This window comes from Fundulus heteroclitus, chromosome 16 (genome assembly GCF_011125445.2).
Source record: "Fundulus heteroclitus isolate FHET01 chromosome 16, MU-UCD_Fhet_4.1, whole genome shotgun sequence".
Taxonomy (NCBI): domain Eukaryota; kingdom Metazoa; phylum Chordata; class Actinopteri; order Cyprinodontiformes; family Fundulidae; genus Fundulus; species Fundulus heteroclitus.
The window spans coordinates 23148833-23170063 of NC_046376.1; the positions used below are offsets into that span (position 1 = coordinate 23148833).

The window sequence follows — 21231 nt, forward strand, 5'->3', positions numbered from 1 at the left end:
TATCTAACCACCTTAGAGAACCAAATGTTCCATTCCATTATAGAGACAAAAAAAGAAAAAATATGCAGGACAAAAAAACTTATTTAGAAGTTCATTTGCATTTATTTTCATATTAAACAGTGCAATTATAAACATTTCATTCAATTACACTATGTATGATCAATATGAAGTAAAAATCTTTAAAATCTACAGGTTTAATAGACAGAACGAATTCACATCTGCTTCCGCGTCTTAAATTTAACCGCTTTTAGTAGACGTCTGATATGTTCCTCTGATTCAACTCAGCTTTAAGTTACAAAAAAGGAAACCTCCTGCCGATAACTCGGCCATTACATCCCCGCCCCATTTACAAACAATAAATGAAAGAAAAAAAAAAAAAAAAAAAAAAAACGGAATCCATATATACACATTGGAACATTTCAACATTAAGTTACATTTCTCAAATGTGCAAGATTAAGCAAACGTATACTGTGGTAAAATAAAAGATTTCCTTAAATAGGTGTTCAAGTTTAACTGAGGAGCAGGCTGCTGTTTTGAACAGAGGTTAGTGATGACTGATAGGGTGGTGTCAGTCTAGAGGTGTGGTGGGGGAGGGTGGTTCTACTACAGGTGAAGTACAACTGGAGACGAGGGATAAATATTTAAGGTGTTTTTTAATCATCCACAGAAAGCTCCGTACAGCAACTGTATGACCTACAGCTGTATACGAAGACGGTTTTGTTTGTTTTGAGCTATGCAACACAGGAACGGATCATACAAATAATGGTTGGCAAATTAATGTTTTCCTTTGCCGTATTTGATATTATGTAGAAAGAACGAAAGGCAAATGACTCCATCCATAATAATCAACTTATAACAGCAGCCGTAGTCTTTTATTAATTTACTTTATATATATTCGTTTGTTCTAGTAGTGTTCCCTGCACATCACTGAAGAACAACCGCCATGATCGCCGGGTCGTCCTACGAACACGTTCATGAAACTCATTGCACGTTTGTCTACAAACGACTCCTTCCGCTCGCATTTTCAAAATAAGAGATATCTCGCTCATCTAAATCGAATATTTGTAAGCGAGGGGTGGCATCAAACAGGCACCATGATCAGACCCCGGCGACAGCTAATGGAGACGAAAAACAACTTCCTGCACGTTTCAATAAAAATAAAGCTTAAAAAAAACAAAGAAAAAAAATTAATCAGTGATAAGTTTCTCTTCAACTGTTTTACAGTTCAACTCCCCCCCGATAAGACTGATAACAATCAATAACAACAATGACACCCGCAGCTTACTGCCAGCGTTCCTCACATAAAGGGACACGCAGAGCGTCGCCTCTGCATTCCTCATCCTTTCCGTTCAAATACTGCTACAGGAGGATTAAATGCAGAACTTCCTCTCCAAATAGGAGACTCATTAAACTCCACCAGAAGATAGATGAAACAAATAAAAGGCAACCACTGAAATAATTGCACAACATAAAAGGAGAGAATGACGACGACAAAAAAGAAAAAAGAAAAAGCATCGATAAATATTACATTTTTTTAATTGTAGTTCTGCTGAGATCAAAGAGCTTATTCCTGTTTGGTTGTAGTGATTATTTGCCAGCTCTAAATGAATTAACGGATCCAAAACATTTTTTTTTTCTTCTTTTTGGTGAGAGGAGGCAACAAAAAGAAGCAGACACACACATGGAATGTGCATTATAAGTAATTAAAGCAGCACATTTGTCTTTTTTTTTTTTTTCCTTAAATTGCACTGAACTGAAATAACACCCATGGAGCTGGACAGGTCATGTGGCTCATAGTGGTACTGGGACTCGTCCGTCTGTGTGTGTGTTGGCTGAAAGTCTGCTTTTTAGTCTAGTCGCCAACTTCTTCTGAGAACGGTTCTGCCTGAGGGGAGCACTTCACAAACTGTGTCCTTATTCCAACGTTCCCAAAAATAAGGACGGGCATTGCTTAGTTCCTCAGTAGTGTCAGGAGTAACGGTTCCTTCGTTCTACGCGTTAGTCTTTTTCTCCGTCTTCACTGCTTCCTGTTGGGAAGGGAAAGAAAAAAGAAATGAAGCTTAGAAGAAACATCTTGGAGTTATCACAAACATCCTGAGCTGACCGTTCACATACATTTAGCTGGCTCATTAAAGTACCCCCATCTTTCATATAAGCCAAAATAATACTATGTAATAAAACATTTAGTCCTCCATTCCATTTATGATAAGTACAATTTTCTTTTTGGGGAGCTACATCAAAGACTGGGGTTGTCAAAAATCAACATAACAGTATTAATGGCCACACTGTATCGGCTCAAACAGGAGGCAGACGTCGCTGAAGCTGCGGAGCGAGAATATCCGATTTTTAACCTCAAGCTAACTTCACCGCGGTTCAAATCTTAATATTAAATAAGATCTAGAATATCCTTCTTAAAAAAAGGGGGAATGAATGGGATGGGGAAAGGGTTAATACTTCAGGAATTCAGATTATTTTTGATCAGTTTTGAGAAGAAATATTTATGTAAACCTAATAGTAACACTTTAGGCCAGAAGGGGTGTACATAAGACTGACATTACACTGTCATAAACATGACATAACACCTGTTATGAACATAAATGACTCTTTATGAATGTTTAGGACTGTTGTCATTAGGTAAATTATGACACTATTAAAGCAAAGTTGACATTGTTTAAAATGTCTTTGTTATGACAAGCCCTTAATTTAACAAAACCCAAATCAAGCCCTTAATTTAACCTAATTCCAAATCAAGACCTTAATTTAACCTAATCCCAAATCAAGACCTTAATTTAACCTAATCCCAAATCAAGACCTTAATTTAACCTAATCCCAAGTCAAGCTCTAAACTTAACCTTGTCTCTGTTAATGTCAAGTTGTCATAACAAAGACATTTTAAACAATGTGTCATAATTTACCGAAGAGTCATTTATGTTCATAACAGGTGTTATGTCATGTTTATGACAGTGTAATGTCAGTCTTATGTGCACCCCTTCAAATAAAGTGTAACCAACGTAATATAATTTAAAGCTGTTTTTGTTAAATACCTACAAATGACAGAGAGCTGTTTATAAAATATAGTCACTCAGAGATTATCGTATGAATTCCCGACACCGAAGCTTAACTTGCCTCCTTGCTCGATGTCAGAGTCGGTGAGATGCGTGAGCGAGAAGCTGGCGATGTTCGCCGGTGAGATGGAGAAACGGGAGTAGCTAGAGGAGCTGCTCCAGCTCGGCTGCAGCGCGCGGCCCACCGACGGCGGCGTGGAGGACACGGCCGCGGAGACGGGGTCTTTATCCATCTTGGACAGGAAGGCAGGCCCGGGTGAAGAGAAGTCATCATCCCACTCAAAACCACCGCCTGGGAGAGGTTACCAAACATGTCAGGACACTGGATCAAGATTGGCGGTAAGAATTCATACCATCTGGAGGCGTCTACCCGTACCCTCTTCATCTGTCGAGCTTTCAGAGTTAGCGAAGCGGTTAAAGTAGCTGGCTGTGGACACAGGGCTGCCGAGCTCCGGGGACTGACTGCTCAAACCAAACGAGTGGTCCCCCAGTTCCTTAGTGGGGGTCTCCTGCAGCGGTACGTAAAAAAAAATAACCATCTTTAGCCTCTTTCACAAAAAAATCCACGTAATTGAAGAGTCCAATAGTCCAGTACTGTTGTGACTACTGTGAAAACTGAAATTCATGGATATCAGACATTTAAAAAAGCAGAAAATAAAACAATGCATCTGTTTTATTTTGGTTTTTAGGGCTAAGAATTTTAACCCTCCCAGAAGTAAAACAATAATTTCTTGAAATGGGATCTTTTTACCATTTCAAACGAGTTTACTCAAATTAAGAGGCTGTTTTTTTGCCATAAGGGATGCATTTAAATCAGGGTTTGAGTCGCATCTTTCCCACTGATGCTAATTAATGTGGGATTATTAAGAAAAAAATTACTTTTTAGCAGAATTAAATAATACAAAACAAAGGAGCATAGTTTAACGTTACCTGATCAAACAGGTAGACTGTGACATCGTCGAAGAATGAGACGGCTCTTCTGGAGTTCTCCGCATTGCGCCTCGCAGCGAACGGACCAGACGATGCCTCGGTGGTCAGCTTCGCTGGTTTTAGTAAGCTCTTCAGGTTCCTGCTGGTGGTGTCGTCCGACACGATAATCGGCACGGCGTGCACGGCTTCGTCCTCGCTGTCTGAGCTGGAGCTGTGCAGCTGGTAGGCGCGCATGTCGTCGTCGGAGTCCTCGCTGTTCTCGTCCTCCTCGTCGGCGTCCACGCCGTCTTCCTGTCCCTCCAGCCCCGCGCCGTCACGCCTGCCCAGGTACCGGCCCTCCACGTCCGGCTCTTTGATTTTGTGACTGTCGTGGGCATGGGTCCTGGTCAGCTTGGCGTGCACGGCGCCCTCTAGTGTCGCCTTAGCGGAGGTATCGAAAGGCAGAGGTGAGGTTTCTGGATCTTCTAACGGACTCGATGCTCCAGGAAGCGAGTCCCTGAAAACCTCAGCTTCAGTTTCTTTTCCGTCGTGGTTGGCCAAAGCCTCTTCCACCTCACTTTTTAGTTCCTCTTTAATAGCTGAAGTCATCCCTGCTTGCAGGTCCTCGACATCAGCATCGGCTGCAACAGGTACAGAAGATTCTTGCTGGGAAAATAACGCGTCGATATCTTTTTCCTTGTAAACTTCCAGCGTCGGACCTTCAGAGTTCCCCATCCATGTGACTTCTGCAGCACTTCCTGCGGTCAGCTCTTCGGCCTTCTTCTCTGGTTCCGATTCGTTGTCGGAGAAGTAGGCGGAGTCTCTGTAGCTGCTGCCCAGAGGCTGGCTCTTCTGCAGCAGCTCCACGGTCCTCGCTGGGGTGCGCAGTATCCAGCGCGCCCTCGGCTTCAGAGATGACGATTTTGGGCGGGACCAAATTTGCGGAGGCGGCGAGCTCTTCGGGCTCTCCTTCGCCGCTCACGCCGTTTTTCACAGGAGAGCAGTCGGCGACGCTCGGCTGGGAGTTCCACTCGGGAGACTCCAGGTTCTCCGTCTCATACCCGCTGTCCGATATCTTGTACGGAGGCTGAAGTTTATTTTGGGGCAACTGGCCGCTCAGCTCCTCCGCCTGCTCCGTCAGCCGGTGGATGTCCACGGAGTCGAGGGAGTCGGGCGTTTCGGCCAAATTGTCCACGGCGGGGACGGTGGTGGACATGCTGTCTTCCAGCAAACTGTCCTGGCTTATCTGGTCCAAAGACGGACCGGACACGAGGAGAGACCTAACGAGAGGGTGCGCATTCGTCTCCAAGAAGGATTCCTCCTGATCAGAGAGATTTGCTTCCAGGTCCAGATCGGCGTCCTCGATCAGCTCGCTCAGAAGGTCGTTGCTCGTCAGGTCTTCGTTCGGTCCGATTTCAGAAGAGACCGACTGGCCAAGGAGGCTTTCAGGCATTTCGGCTCCTACGGCCTTTGAGACGTCGGGGTCATCTTCAAGGCTGGAGATTTTGGCATCTGTGGACAAAGAGTCTGTAGTGGCACTGTCAGAGTAAAAAGGGATCTGGCCCCCCATGTGGTTAGCGGTGGGCTCAAACCTCTCTGAGGTAGAATTGAAACCAGAGTCTACAGCCCTGTCTGAGGAGGGCAGCAGAGTGAGGTCTTCAGCGGAGGAAGCGCTTCTAACTGGGGTCTGGCTGTCCGTGAAATCTTCTGCAACCACCGTAATGGAAGGCACCAGAGATTCACTTTCTAACAAAAACTGCCCCATGTCGGTGTTTAGCGTGTCTAAAAAGTCCTCTCTGGAGGATGTGCTACCTGTCCCAAGCCTATCGTGTGTATCTGCCGTGTTTACGCTGCTCGTCTCGAGTCTGTCCCAGGAATTCATTTTGAACGCTTCCTCTGGTTCGTGGACAACGCCGGGAAGGAGAAAGTTCTGCTGTGCACTCGAGAACCTGGAGCTCTCTCTCATCAGGTGCTGCTCTCTGAGAAACACATAATTATCAGACAGCTTTTCCGTATCCAGAAGCCTCTTCGCATCTGCGGTCTCCCGCCCTCCTTCCGTAGCAAGCGACGGGCGACAGGCCTCCCCCTCCTCTAAAAAGTAGCTTGGATTCGGCTTCACGTCTTGGACCTCCAAGGCGCCGTCGAGGAAGGGGTTCCCACCGTGCTCGGGGAGCTCCAGAAAGTTTTGCCGCCAGGAGGGAGAGTCTTCGTGCTTCGAAGCCTCTTCGGTGAAAATGTTTGTGTGGTACGGACTGTCGTTTTCCAGGGAGGACCAGATGTGGCTGTCTGGCAAATACGAATCCTTCGAGTCGATGCTCTGGTGGAAAAAGTCAGCATCTGTGCTCGACTCGTCCAGGCGGACGTCTTGAAGGACAACAAAGTCTTTCTGGCTAGAAGTAAAGCCCATGTCCTCTTCCCCAGTCCCAACATCCCCGTCGGCGCTCTCGCCTTGTTCCTCCAGCTGTATATAGTATTCGTTCCCTTTAGACGACTTCTGGGAATCAAACACTGAAACAATTCCAGGTATTCCTAATGCAGGGTGGCCACTTTCAGCTCCTCCCACCCTGAGCAGAGGATCGGGGAAACGAGCCTGGATGTCCTCCCTGGAAACGGGGAAGAACATGCTCTGGTAGTTCAGAGTGGTGTCCATGCCCGAGCGGCCGTGGCTGCTGTCGTAGTGGTCGTGCTTGGCCGCCTCCCACACGTACTCGAAGCTGAGTCCTTTGCTCGTTTCTGTGATGGTCAAAACCTCGTCGATCTCTTGCCGCAACGCGTCGTCGGCGAACTGGTCCAAGATGGGGAAGGACGAGTGGCTAACGGTCTGCCTGGTGGTTGGGTTAGGCTTCAGTGCGTCCCAGCGTTGCTCGAAATCTTCCTCCATGTCCTTCTGGCCTTGCATCCGCAGATAGATGAGCAAGCGGTGCACCTCCTCTGCTGTGGCCCTCTTCTCCGGGGACAGCCAACAGAACTGCAGCACCTCATACCTGCAGGCACAGGAGAATAACTTGTTTCTAATGCGTCTAAGAATACCCCGTTTCTGAGATAACGGCTGAACAGTCTCACCATCTGTCAGAATAAGGAAGCTCTAGTTGTGGTTTGAACAGTTTGACTTGTTGCTCCTTGATTACATGAAGCAGAACCTCCCGGTCCGACAGGTGAGGGTACGGCTGAGTGGCGTTCTCAAAAAGCTCCCATATCGTGACCCCCAGGGCCCTGCAAAAAAGACGCTATGGTTAACACAAACCATCCCACGTGTCATGGCTAATGCTAAATATCAAAGAAGTAAACGTCAAATTTATTTCAATCCATAACGTGATATAAAAACGCTGAAAATGACTGGAATAATTTCTGGCTGCATCAGTATTTTAGTGACGCATTATCTCTGTCGCCTCTTTTAAAAGTGGTTTTATTAGGAGAAAAACAAGTTCATTTAAAACAATTTTGAAAATATCTGCTTTTCAAAGTTGAATTCACACGTTTGATCCAGTCAACTGATTTTAAGAATATAAAAAAAACAAATAAACTATCTAAATCCAGACTCAAAAAACATAAGTACACCCCCCTAAAAAAAACTAAAGAATTTTAAGGGGGATAGTCTTTTAGTAGATCTAAAGGGCTGTGTAATACTAGAAAATCTTATGAGATTGGTAAATATAGTGATAACATAATTTTCCTCCTATTTCCATCTTTTACACATAATTAGGCCTTTAGCATTTGGTTCTGATGTGAGCATCTGCTGCTGTGAGACTATCTGACACTAAATGTTACATTAGCGTGTAAACAGCCACGTTCATAACACTTGGAATATATTGACCAACATTCGCTATGTGAATACTACACACACTGATTTTATGATGACATATTTGCGATACATTAATCTTACAAACCTTGTAACATGAGCAAAAGAACAGTTAAATATTTTTCATGCTAACAATCAACGATCAATTTAAAAGTATTCCCTTCTGTCTGAAGGGAATTTCTGTCCGAAATGCCCTTGATCTGTTTTTTCCCCCTTAAAAAGGATTGATTTTAATTAGGAAGATTACAAAAGAAGCACAAATGTGCCCATAAAAAAAAGGACTGTCATAATAGAAAAGGGCACTGTTTTATTTATATTTCTAGCCAAGAAATAATGCCGGATGTTAAACACAGCTCTGTATAAAGACAAAACAACCACAACATTATCACCGCTGAGATTTAAAGGGAGTAAAACTGCTCATCTTGTAAAAAAATAAAGTCATAATGGGGGAAACTGGCCCCCTGTCATTTACATTCATTCGTTTTGACAACTGTGTAAACCGAGAAGCCTAATGACGTTGCTTATCAATGGCCAAGGGCACGCCACAGAAGTCACTCGCCACAAATAGCCCTCAGACGGTTATAAGAGCAGTAAGCTGCTTTCCCAACAACCAGAGGAAAGCTGAGGTGTCACAGCTGGTTAATGGTTATGGGGCCCAAAACGACGGCGAAACTGTGCCGACAGCCATGCTTCTACTATATAATGTGAATGTCATAATTTGATCAAGGACGAGAAGAAACTGCACGCTCTTATAACATAAAGGGTAAAAATGCCTAGAAATAGTAGCACTGTAGTAAATTGTGTTTTTCCAGAACAAAAGCAGGGAGAACAGAGCGTCACATATAATGAAGGAAATTTGTACTTTAGCTGTAGCGGATAGTTTTCTTCAAGTGAACAAAAATGGTACGACGAGTATCTTCTTCATCGGCTCAACAAGCTCTTCTTTACGGTATGTCGGTATTTTTAAAAGGGGCGGATAAAGGATTAACTTACTTGGCCAGTCTATATTTGCTTACAACTGGACCGATCACACACTGTTCGACACACACGCTGCTTCTACTTGTGCTACAAAACGTCTGACGCTGATACAGGAGCTTAAAAAGACCCTATAAGAACTGAATGCCTACAGTTAATGCGACGTAAAAACAAAATTACAGGTACATTTAAAATAATAATTGCCATGAAGAAGTTCAATATTTTTTGTCAACCATTTCAGAAAGTTAAACCCATGTTAGAGATTGATTACACATACAGGAAAATATTTCAAGCCTTTATTTGTTGTAATTTTGATGATGAATTTCTATAATAATTGATGGCAGCGGTACGGGTGACATGGAGTCAAACTACGGAGGAGCAACTTGTAGGATTGCCATAACAGCGTGTTTCGTTCTAGTGAGCCTTATATTTAACAGTGAGCATCGACACTTCCTACTTTTTCTTCTTCTACTGTTTACGTTGGGCTTCCGGGTAGACGAGTCCGAGTAGCGCCATCTCTCTATGGGGCTGAGTCCGACGTGTGGTTTTTAGACGTACAGTGTGAGCATCCGGGTCGCATCAGAGCATCGGGCCGTACAGCGTAAGAGCAGACATGATGAGCTTTCAATCTTTAAACCCTGCGGTTTCATCGTACAGTTTGAGCTGTATGTGAGTGCAACGATTGAACATATCGTACAGTGTTTGCCCGGCTTAACTGGAGCTGGGAGGAGGGAGCACATCACCCCTATCCTGGCTTCCCTCCACTGGCTCCCTGTGCATTTTAGAGTTCATTTTAAGATTATTTTATTTGTTTTTAAAAGGTAAATGGTCCTGCCCCATCTTACGTCTCTGAGCTGCTTCATCCATACTCTCCTTCTCGTTGAATCAGGCCAGCTGAATAGCTGCTCCTGGAGGTACCGAGATCTAAACTTTGTGCTTTGTGTCGCTGCTCATAAGTTATGGAACGTTCTGCCGTTCCATATCAGAAGGCCCCTTTATTGTCCACTTTTAAAACTCTCCTAAAAAGGCACATTTTTATTCCTTTTATTCTTTTTTTATTCCATGTTAAAACTTTTGCTCTTATTCCCATTTATATTTCTATTGTAATCTTTTTCCATTTTAAATGTTTATTGTCTGAACAGCACTTTGTTGCAGCTGCTGTTTTAAAGTACTTCATAAATAAAGTAGTAGTAGTGAAATATATATATTTTAAACAGAAATGTCAGCCTTCTGAAAGGTGTTCATTTATATGCATCAAAAAAATTGGTTGGGCCTGTTTTTGCATGAATTACTGCATCAATGCAGCATGGCATAGAGCCGATCAGCCTGTGGTTCAGCTTTGCTTTGATAGCTGCCTTTAGGTCATCTGCATTATTGGGTCTGGTGTCTCTCGTCTTCCTCCTGACGATCCCCTGTAAATTAGCTATGGGCTTTTAGTCAGGCCAGTTTGCTGGCCAGCAACACCATGGTCACCGAACCAGCTTTTGGTACCTTTGCCAATGTGGGCTGGTGCCGAATCCTGATGGAAAATAAAATCAGAATCTTCATGAGGCTTGTCAGCAGAAGCCAGCATGAAGGGCTCTAAAATGTCCTGGTAGATGACTGGGATTACTGTGGACTTCAGAAAGCCCAGTGGACCAACATCAGCAATGGTCTGGCACCCCAAAACCATCACGGACTGTGGAAACTTTCCCCTGGATTCTGTGCCTCTCCTCTCTTCCTTCAGACTCTGGGAGCTTGAAATGCTACCAGAGCCTGAAGGAATTTAATGCCATCTGCAAAGAGGACTTTGAACCACCGATCAACAGTCCAGTTCTTTTTCACCTTGGTCACTGCAAAAATGGATCTAAAAATAAGTAAAATGTTCTTAAAGTTAGTGTATTTGTCCTTGATATGAGCAGGTAAATAAGATTATCTGCCAATGGAATGAGTATTTTAACCCCTAAAATTAGATAAATAGACATCCTGCACTTGAAATAAGACGATGGAGATGAGTTGTTCCTATTTTAAGTGCAAAAATCTCATTCCATTGGCAAATCATCTTTTTTTACCTGCTCAAATTAAGGACAAATACACCAACTTTAAGCACATTTTACTTATTTTTAAATCCATTTTTGCAGTGGTTCAAGTAAGACACTTCTAACATTGTCTTTGGGTCATGACTCATGAGTGGCTTGACACGAGGAATGTGACTGTTGTAGCCAATGTACAGTGTTCCTCTGTGTGTAGGGGGTCTGGACACGCTCACTCTGGATTTTGCTCGACGGTCCTCTTTATGCTGCAGCTAATCCTTTTCTTTGTGCCTCTTTTTCAATCACATTTTCACCTTCCACTTAACTTTCCACCGATATGCTTGAATACAGCCACCTTTTGTGGCTTACAGTCTTTTAAAATGTGACGGCCAAAACATGGAATATATAGATTAAAACTAATTGTTTTTAAATCAATCTGGGGTTATATTCTAATTTTACTAGACAGCGAATTTGAGGTTTTCATTTTCTGTAAGCCACAATCATCAAAAGTAAATGTAATAAAGACTGGAATTATTTAACTATGTGTAATGGATCCTATATCATATGAGTTTCACTTTTTGAAATAAGTGACACACATATATATATAAATAAATAAATAAATAAATAAATAAATAAATAAAGAGAGAAATAAATGGTGTCTTTTGGTTTTTTGAAAAGGCTTTAGGGTTTTGGTGTTGGCAGATAGGTTAGGTGTACCTACCACACATTGCCAGCCTTGGTCTGCTCCATCGTAATCACACCCCCATGGCGCTCCGCCACCAGCTCAGGAGCCAGCCACCGCAGGGGTGCGAACACATCATCCTCGGTGATGATGTAATCCTCCTGCAGAAACGGGATTGTTTTAAATGCGGTGTCATACTCGGAACAGATGTGGTTAAAGTAATAACCTGAATTTGAAGCACGATAAAGAGGAGAAATTTAGCTGCTGTTGAGGCAGCACAACCTGACATTGCTTCTCCGTTTTCCTACAGAAATAGATTTGCTGGGTGACCTTCCCACGCGAGTATTAAATTCAGACAGCATAACTGCCGGCCAAGCAGTATTTCAGGAATGCAGCAGATCCAACTGCTGAGGACATATGCGGTAAGGGACGTTACAGAGAGGACAATCTGGATTCTGCGATGAAATGTACCCCGTGTCTGCTCAAAGGAAACATTTGTTTCGGCTCAGATACTCAGACATTTATTTTCTGTGCTGTCGCTTAGTTAAAAATAGCAGGGATTGAGATGTGTCTTGATTATGAAAGTGAGCTCAGTTTTGATGTACTTAAAGACAGCAAAATAGCTGCCAGTAAAAAAAAAAAAAAAAAAAAAAAAGAGAGAGAGAGAGGGACGAACACGCCCAAGGGGAATGATTATCGGATCATCTTCCAACAGGAGCAACCAATGTTTTCTTCTGACTTAACATGCGTTAAGTTACATCCACAGCAATATCAGGGACTACCTGTAAATACATTCAAAATATTTGGCTGGAAAACACAACTACGAATTCTTTAAAAAGGTATTCATAAGCTTGGTGTCCTGAACTGTATTTTAGGCCATGCACAAAATGTTGATCACCTAAAGACAAATAAAACCTGGTTTATCCCTGAAAATCTAGGGGCATTTCATGGTTTCCACTAACATTCAGAGGGAAAGAGACAGGACATGCTGCTGCACCTCCTTTCCCGTCTGCACGCTCTGCCCTCTGCTCAGACAGCTGCCTGTGTGTAAGAGAGCTGCGCAGAGAGCAGCTGAAACACCAGTCGTTAAATTTTATGACGTTCACATTTAAGAGCCAGGTTCACGAAGCAAGAAAGCTTTTTCTATAAGTTTCTATACTGCCACAAGTTGTATTACCAACAAGTCATATCAAAACGGAAAGTAAACATGCTAGCATTGAAGAGACAAACGCCTAACTCTACCACTTCAGCTTAGTTAAAAAATATAATTAGGAAGAGCAACACATGGGGAAAAGTGTGGTTGTATCTGTCAATTCAAATATAGGTGTAGAAAAAAAATCATGACGCAATGTGTGTTTTTGGTGCCTTGTTACTCCTATTGGGACAAAACAAATCCATCCCTGTTGAGGAAAACCCATGCTACCGCATCCTGAACATCACTGGTGAGCGAGGGGGGTACAATGACAATACTAATGTAGACCGTGTAATACCGATGAAGTGTAGTGTTTTATTTAACTGTTTTTTTTTTTTTACTTTAATCTAGGGTTGTTGTTGAAAGAAGTTAATCCCGAACGGAAATCCATTCCACTTGATGCTGGATCGTAATGATAAGAAAGCAGATTTAATGACATCAATGTCAGAGCTTCTCATGCTCCAGCTTACTTGTTTATTAGGATTTATGATGTAAAGTTTGGCATTGCGTTGCATTGAAATGACTGTTGTCATTTCAGCTTTTAACTTTTTGTTCTCTCTCTTTTTCTTCATAGTAGATACATCTGGTCTGGCGTTCTGTTAACTGTGACATCATCCAGAGAAGACAGATCACCTGCTACTACCATCTAATATAGAACAGATTACTGGATCAATGTGTGCTTCTGTGCTTTTTTTGTCTCTCTTGTTGTGTCTCTGCTCTGTCTTCTGTAACCCCAGTCGGTCGAGGCAAATGACCGTTCATACTGAGCCCGGTTCTGCCGGAGGTTTTCCTTCCCGTTAATGGGGAGTTTTTCTTCCCACAGTCGCTTCATGCTTGCTCAGTATGAGGGATTGCTGCAAAGCTATGGACAATGCAGCCGACTCTCCCTGTAGCTCTACGGTTCCCCAGGAGTGAATGCTGCTTGTCAGGACTTTGAAGCAATCAACTGGTTCCCTTATATAGGACATTTTTGACCAATCTGTATAATATGATTGATTTTGACTTTGTAAAGTGCCTCGAGATGACATGTGTCATGAATTGGCGCTATATAAAAAAAAAGTTAATTGAAAATTGAAATAATAGTTGGGAAGAAGCTGTTTGAACAGCATATTTATTATTGACATACACCTTGTCACACTTTCCTCATTCCTGACAGTCTAATGATGAACTGTATCAGGGATCATAAGCTGCTGATAAGCAAAGATTATTTGCAAATGACAGCTGTGTCATTACTTATCACTATCCATTAAAAAACAACAAGTATGAAGATTATTACAGTAATCACAGGGTCAGCCAATCTCCTTACCTTATATCTGTAGGGTCCAATCCCATAGTCTCCTACTTTAACTGTAAGGTCTGCAGTCAGGTAGCAGTTCCTTAGGGCCAAATCACTGTGAAAACACAGAGAACCATATTATATATTTACAAAAGGTCTAAGAATAGTCTCTCTCTCTCTTCTGTCTGTTTGAGTCTGGGTTTTATGTAACCATCAATTCATCTGTTTGTAGACTGTCAGAAAATAGTGTTGGAAAGGAGAGTATATCAAGAATCACAAAAGATTTTGTTCAGTGTAAGAGCCTCGTCATTTCCCCCCCTCGCTCTTCACTTTTAAACAAAACTATTACAGGAGCCATTTTGCTGGCTTCGGGACAAAAACACCAGGCTGTTGCTTCTGGAGAGGAAATAGACTCGAGAGAATCTTTTGTTGTTCTGCCAGAAGAGGGAGTAACATGCGCCGAGGCCCTGCACATAGAGCAGACATGTGGTGTTTCATTCGCAGGGAATCCAGAGGCAGGCTTCTGTTACTCTGCCCCTCCAGCGCTCTTGGAACACGGCGTCCTTTTTAAAACCACCCAATGACAAACGCCGTAGACACCAATATCCTTGGGCGTGCTGCATGGCCTAGCTAACTGTCATCCGTACTGGAACCTCTAAAAAGATAAATGAAGAGGTATTTTAAAACACTCCTGTCCTCCTGTGTTGGTTAGCGTGTCAACATGTAAGTAACACGGTAAGGAAGGATACAAGTTCAACAGTTTAGCCCTATAAGGCCATTATATGGTGCACAGGTGATCACTTCTAGGCCCATAAGGTATTTCTGGACTCTTTGCAAACTCTTCTACTCTGAGGTTTAGCATTACTGAGGTCACTCAAATCACTTCTTTAAAAATAACATTGAACAAGCGCCAGTTTTAGAAAGTAACTTTAAAAGTGGCAAATTGTTTTATGGAAAATTCTAAATTGTCACATTTTGAAACAAATTTGTCAAGTTTGACTTTTACAAATTAAGTTTTTCAGTTTATACACAAGTTTCAACAAATTTTTAAAATTCTATCTATTAAAAACAAAAAAATTTAAAAATTCCATACTATAAAACAAATTACTATAAGAAAATAATTCAGACATACACTCCTCATTTGTAACTTGATAATACTAGAGGTCAAACTGCCTAGCCATTTTATTTCATATTTAAAAAAAAAAATGAAATGGAAGGAAAGCTTTTCAAGACCTGGCAATCAATAATAAAAACAATTGAAACATGCATCACACTGCAAGTAATAAAATAAGTAGCTGAATTAGAAATTCAGTTGTCATCTTTTCACCTATACAAGTTAATATGTTTAGTTTTCAGAAGCCATTTTTCGTAACATTTTACTTCACAAGTTTCCCACATTAATCCCACGAATAACATTTTTTTATTCAAAACAAAAAGTTAATTATTCTTAAGAGAGAAGTTTTTCTTTTTATGCCCAGTCACATTTAAACTTTCACCTGGAATCATTTCAGCCAAACTAGGTCAATACTAGCTGCAAAAAAAAAAAACGAGGATGATGGCAGACAAATGTCAAAGTTGAAGTTTCAAATGGCAGCTGGGAAAAGTAGCTGGAGACATCGTGCAGCCTTCTGTTCAGTAAAAATTATTCTGATTCAGAAATTTTTTGACTACAGGTCAAAGAGTTTTTGGCAGTGCCAGAAAAAAAAAAATCACCAAGGAGTTTATAAAAAGACCCCATATACATTTATTTTATTTTATTTTTTATAAAAGAGCGCCTTTTAATTTTTCGGAATATAAATTTATTCAAGAGACAAGCTGCTGATTGAGTTTTGCTCTTTTGCACCTCCATTCTTACCCTTGCATAGCAAAGCTGAGATTTCAGCCTGGGACATCAGCCCACACAGCACTTGCCCCCAGGGGTTTTGTGTCTGTGCTGCTGCGTCGGGCCCTGCCCTCTTATACAGTTTCATCTGGCTGTACACGGTGTCCTTTTTTTTTTTTTTTTACTTTGCGTAATGATTTAAACCTTTTACAAACAATTTGAATTAAACTTGTCAAAGAACCATTTTCACAAGTGCCAATGAAAACGAGTCAACGCTGAGGGGAAAACTTGTAGACCTCTCTGTGGGTTGTAACAAGGATTAAAACACAACGGCCAATATGAGGGTATCCCTTTACATGCAAAGAGCAGAATCATCATATCCTCCTGGCATTGGACAGCTGACACTGTGGCAATGCATCGGAGCTGTGTAATTGGAACCCTTTAAGCTTATTCTGAGCATGCAAAATAGAGCTGATGAGCTGAGCCTCCTATGTTAGCCCCACCTTACCCCGCGAGCCCCGAGTTCTTAACGTCTCCCTGTACCCCTCTGTGGTAAAACTCAAAACGAAATGCAGCCCCTCCGCTGTACAAACCTTTTTTGGAGAACGCCGGTAGTCCTGAGACTGGTTGGACGGACAGCGTGCAAGTAAAACTGACTGTCGACTACGTCTTCATGACCATTTCTTACAACATTAATGACCGCGTACTTACCACATGACAGTTAGATACCTTGTGACATTATCTGTTTAGAAACCAGAGTGGCTATACCTAATCATTAGGACAATATTAGATTTTTTTAATTTATATCAAAAACTTATTAAATAAAATTAAACATTCAGAACATTATTATTTAAAAGCTGTATTTCATTCAAGCTAACAAAACAATGTTTGCACATCTACTGTCCCTGACCACGTAAGCATTACCCTAAACAGCAGCTGCGCAAAAAAAAAAAAAAAAAAAACCACAACGCTTAGCTTAGTAGATCAAAACTGTGTGAGCTTAATTAAGTGTTGCAGCTCTGAAGTGCTACCTGTGCAGGAAGTTGTGTTTGTGAAGGTGAGTGACACCGGCAGCGATTTCGCACGCCATCCTCTGCAGCTGCAGCAACTCAGCGTTCCTGACTGTCCAATCCTGCTGAGACAGGTAGCTTCGCAAATCCCCCTGCAGAGACGGGCAAAGACAAACATAAAGAGCTGCTAACCCATTCAAAGACAACCAACAACAAATCGAGACTTATTCTGTAAATAAATAATAATAAAAAAAAAAAAACATAGCATGAAATCCTAACAATATGCAGTGTGCGTATATTGCCACAAAGGGGCAGCAGACTCCCCCCGTTCTTGTCTTTTCAGCACTTCTCATGAGACAGCCAAATAAGGGTAACACAATTCAATGCTCCCGAGTGCTGTGTCACAGACATTTATAAATAAGAGCGTCGAGGTCAGATCAAGGAAATACCCTGCACTCGTGCCTTCTGGGCAATTATTTACAATCGATAGAGTGAAGCAGACACAGGCAGATCAAAAACGATAGAAGAAACTTCACCGTTTCACGGCGTGACAACGGAGCAGTGAGACGTCAATCACGGCACGCACTGGGAACAAATAGTTAACCTCTGGGCGGTATGCCAAAGACACAGTAAATTTGTCTTTCAACAAGATCTCCGCTGCAAGCTTCATAGCACATCTGTGTCTGTCATTCACTAAATATAACAGAATGTGATGGCCAAGTTGTCCACGCATTCTTGTACAGCCAAACTCTTGAGACTGTTATGAAAAGTCTTGTTAAGTGGGCAAGTCAGTTTCCTTTTAATCAGTCACCTGATTAAAAGGAAACTCCGGATTTGATTTTGTACGACGCAGCTAAACATGCAAAATGTTTTTCTTAGGGGTCTAGATGTGAGTGTTTACAAGCCGTTTCTTTGCCAGCTCCGTTAATCAGTCATATTATCGCATTGCCATCTGAATGGTTCATCCTCACTGATAAAGTGCATTATGTGATAAAGTAACTAAATTAGCACAGAACTGTTAAATAGGTGAAAAAAAGGATGCAATCATGTTTTTATATGAAAACCAACTGGAATCTGAGGTCTACATGCGTGTAATTTAATTTAAGTACAAATCCAGCTGTTCTATGAAGGCCTCAGAGGTTTGTTAGAGAACATTAGTGATGAAGGTACTGGAACGTTTAATGTAGAGTTGGGTCATGAAACAATATCCCACGCTTTATACACATTACAGAGTACTGTTCATGCCATGATTTGAAAACGGAAAGAGTATGGCACAAATAAATCTACCCAGACATATAGTCATCCACCTGGAAAGCAGCAAATAGATCAGAGAAGTAGCCGAGAAGGTCAGGGTGACTCTGGAGGAGCTGCAGAGATCCACAGTAATCTACATAGGTCCAATCCATTGTCCCTACTCAAAAGTTAGCAGCTGTAATAGCTTTAAAAGGTGGTCCTCCAAAGTACCTACTCAGCTACAGCTAAAATACAAGAAAAAAAAAATCAAGAGTTAAAAAAAAAATCTATAAAAAAATGTGAAGCAATGTGTACATATCAACGGCATAATCATAACACCCCCCACCCCACCCCACCCCAGCTGAGGTAAGAGAAACCTAAGTGGACAGCTACCACCACGGTATGTAAAGGACGCCCTGTGCCCAACTTTGTTTGTGAACGCTGAGGAGAAGGTTATTAAGTTTGTGTTCCAGGAAATGTGCCGTTAAAAGAAAACAATAAAACTCGAGGAGCAAAACAAATGACTTTATGCCTTGCCAGTGAACAACAAGAATGTACCAAGTTAAAGTTTAGCCCTCCTTGCTGCAGCGTCAAATTACAAAAATAAACGTAAAAATGAATTCCAGGTTTTGTCAGGGGCAGCCTAGTATGCTATTTTGGATACTTGAAGCTATTTCAGCAACTACTGTAAGCCTATTTACAGCATCAACCTAAGTTAATGGACCAATGAAAGCTAGCAGGAAATGGCAATCACCTCCCAGAAGGTCAGTTTTGAAACAGAACAACAGAACAATTAGAGATGCGCTGATAAATCTGTTGGTTTTGGATTTCCAGCTTGAAAGGCGCTGACTGCTTACAGGTTTGCCAGATACTGAAATATCTGAACGTTATCTGGGTATTGTGGACACAGCATAAACCAAAGCGCCGTTAGGGTCTGGAAACAACGTTCTTCAGGTTGAAAGTTGCTACTGAGGGACCGGAAGTAAGTGGAGGCACAACGATGTGAGAAGGTGCTTGAAAAGAAACTGTATTTTCTGAATTAACGTTGAGGGATATCTGCTTCACTGCAAAAAGGGAACTAAAAGTGAGTGAAATTTTCTTGAAATCAGTGTATTTTTCCTTGATTGGAGCAGGTAAATAAGACTATTTGCCAATGGAATAAGATTGTTGCACTTAAAATAGGAACAATTCATCTCCATCATCTTATTTCAAGTGCAGGATATCTAATTATCTTAATTTATGGGTAAAAATGCTCATTCTATTGGCAAATAGTTTTATTTAGCTCTTCAAATCAAAGAAAAATATACTAATTTCAAGAAATTTTTCCTTACTTTTAGTTCCCTTTTTGCAGTGTTCTTATTTAAACTGAGTGAATGAAACGCTCAGCAGATAACAGGAAGGCAGAAAACACTACAACTCTGTCATCCTTATTTTCCTAATCCTTATTATCTAGAATGAAAAATGCTGGATTTGGAAATGTTGGTTTTGTAAATCCCTAGAGTTAAAAGCAAAAATTTACATTCTCCAAGCAATACAGAGACAGATTGCTTTATTAGTAATGTAGTTCTGACTGCACTAATTGCAATTTTATGACACTAAAGAACACTTTAAAAAAACAAATGAATCCTTCTTTTTAATTTGTAAAACCTTTTTTTATTGTTTGTTGTGCTCTCTTGCCCAAGTTAATGGCAACTTATCAGTCAGGAAGAAAATGTTTTAAACATTGTTCTTCTAAAAGGAACAATCTAACTTTAATCTTTATTATTATTTGATCAACTAAATCAACTAATATAAAATGTTTTAAGGGCTAAAGTCAGATGGTGTTTGCCCTACACCCTGAAACAGAGAGGCTTTTATGTCAAATGTCCTGACTCCTGGCTGCGCACTGAAGGTCCGTCACTCAGGTGACAGTACATGATATTCTGCAGCGCCCGGCAGCAGCAGTAGTTGCTTGATGTGTTTTGATGTTCTCATGCTTTGAGTCAGGGTTACCCAGCACGGCTGATGCAGAACAGAAAAAAAAACACCATCAATCAACAGCCTGAGAGGGGACACATCACACTTGACTCGTTTCTTTGAGATTCAACTTGTTCACAACGCAGCTGTAGGGTCAAATTGCATGTCTGGAGATCTCCATGATGACTGATAGCGAGAAGGCACCCTCTAACTCGAATACATACAAAGCGCTTCGGTTCCTGCTGCTCAATAATGATGGTGTCGCTTTAAAACATTAGGTGCAAACTGAGCTAATTCAAAGAAAGGAAATACGCATTGTGCAGGTCCCGCTCCCTTCTCGAAGCGCTCAAAAATCTTTATCCACGGCGGGCTAACGAGCATTCACATCACTCAGTTGTGCTACCCTCACACATTATCACCTACAACATACAGGACCTGCTCTTCATCACGCCATCCTCCCTCTAATGACTTGTGGCAAGTCATTCACCTTGACTTATTTCCATGTGCTGTCAGAGGGATTACTGGAGCTGGCTGAGAAAGACCACAATGCCAGTAGGTCTGCCAAGTGTGGGCAGCTGACAATACTCCAGCCCGACAGGATGACGCAACCCCTGGCCAGACAAATTCATCTGGACACTGCTGAACATGTCAACCGGGTTAGAGACAGGGGGTAGCACGGCAGAAGCGCGCCAGAACTGGAAAAAAAAGGCTTTTATTTGACCCTATAAAAGGAAGCATATGGGGAAGCTGCAGACAACACGTCCGGTAATCATCCCAAATTACGCAGAGTTCTTAACACAGCTGACAAATGCGACGGTAATCTCAAAAGCATCTATACGGCCGAAGAAAACGTTTATAAGAAAAAAAGAGGAAAACTACGCGTTTCGCAACAATTACGGCAGGTTTCTTTAGCTGCAGCTTCGCTTTCTTAAGAATCCATTCAACAGCTGCCAAGGACCATAGCGGGTTGGCCATAAAAATGCACAAACACAGCAACTGGTAGAGCTGACACTGCTGCCAGTGTAAACGGAGCCTGTTGCTTTACTGGGTGAGGTGGGAATGTGAGAAGTCCCGGGCTTACAGTCACTATGTAACCAGCTGAAGGAGGGGACTGGAGAAGGGGGGAGGGGAAAGGGAGCTCCCCACGAGTTGGTGCACTACACAGCCTGACCCAAGTCGGAAAACATGAACAGATCGCCGGCCGTGAGGACCAGAGCGTGAAGACGATCAATTCTGAAGGTGGAGGGTCTAATTTGGGATTAATATACTAAGCCTGTCAGTCCAGGTGGTCCAAAACAGA

At 41.9% G+C, this 21231-nt stretch overlaps 1 protein-coding gene across 1 annotated transcript in view; it reads right to left on the reverse strand.

Annotated features, from left to right (window-relative positions):
• Positions 1 to 357: 357 nt before the first annotated feature.
• The window catches only part of lmtk2 (lemur tyrosine kinase 2), a 32032-nt gene continuing 11158 nt past the window's right edge, over positions 358 to 21231 (reverse strand). Inside the window, 9 exon segments of the mRNA XM_036148115.1 lie at positions 358 to 2027; positions 3127 to 3357; positions 3442 to 3574; positions 3996 to 4862; positions 4864 to 6958; positions 7038 to 7187; positions 11482 to 11603; positions 13941 to 14025; positions 16764 to 16894. Coding sequence (XP_036004008.1) covers positions 1999 to 2027; positions 3127 to 3357; positions 3442 to 3574; positions 3996 to 4862; positions 4864 to 6958; positions 7038 to 7187; positions 11482 to 11603; positions 13941 to 14025; positions 16764 to 16894 — 3843 coding nt within the window. The 3' untranslated portion in view covers positions 358 to 1998.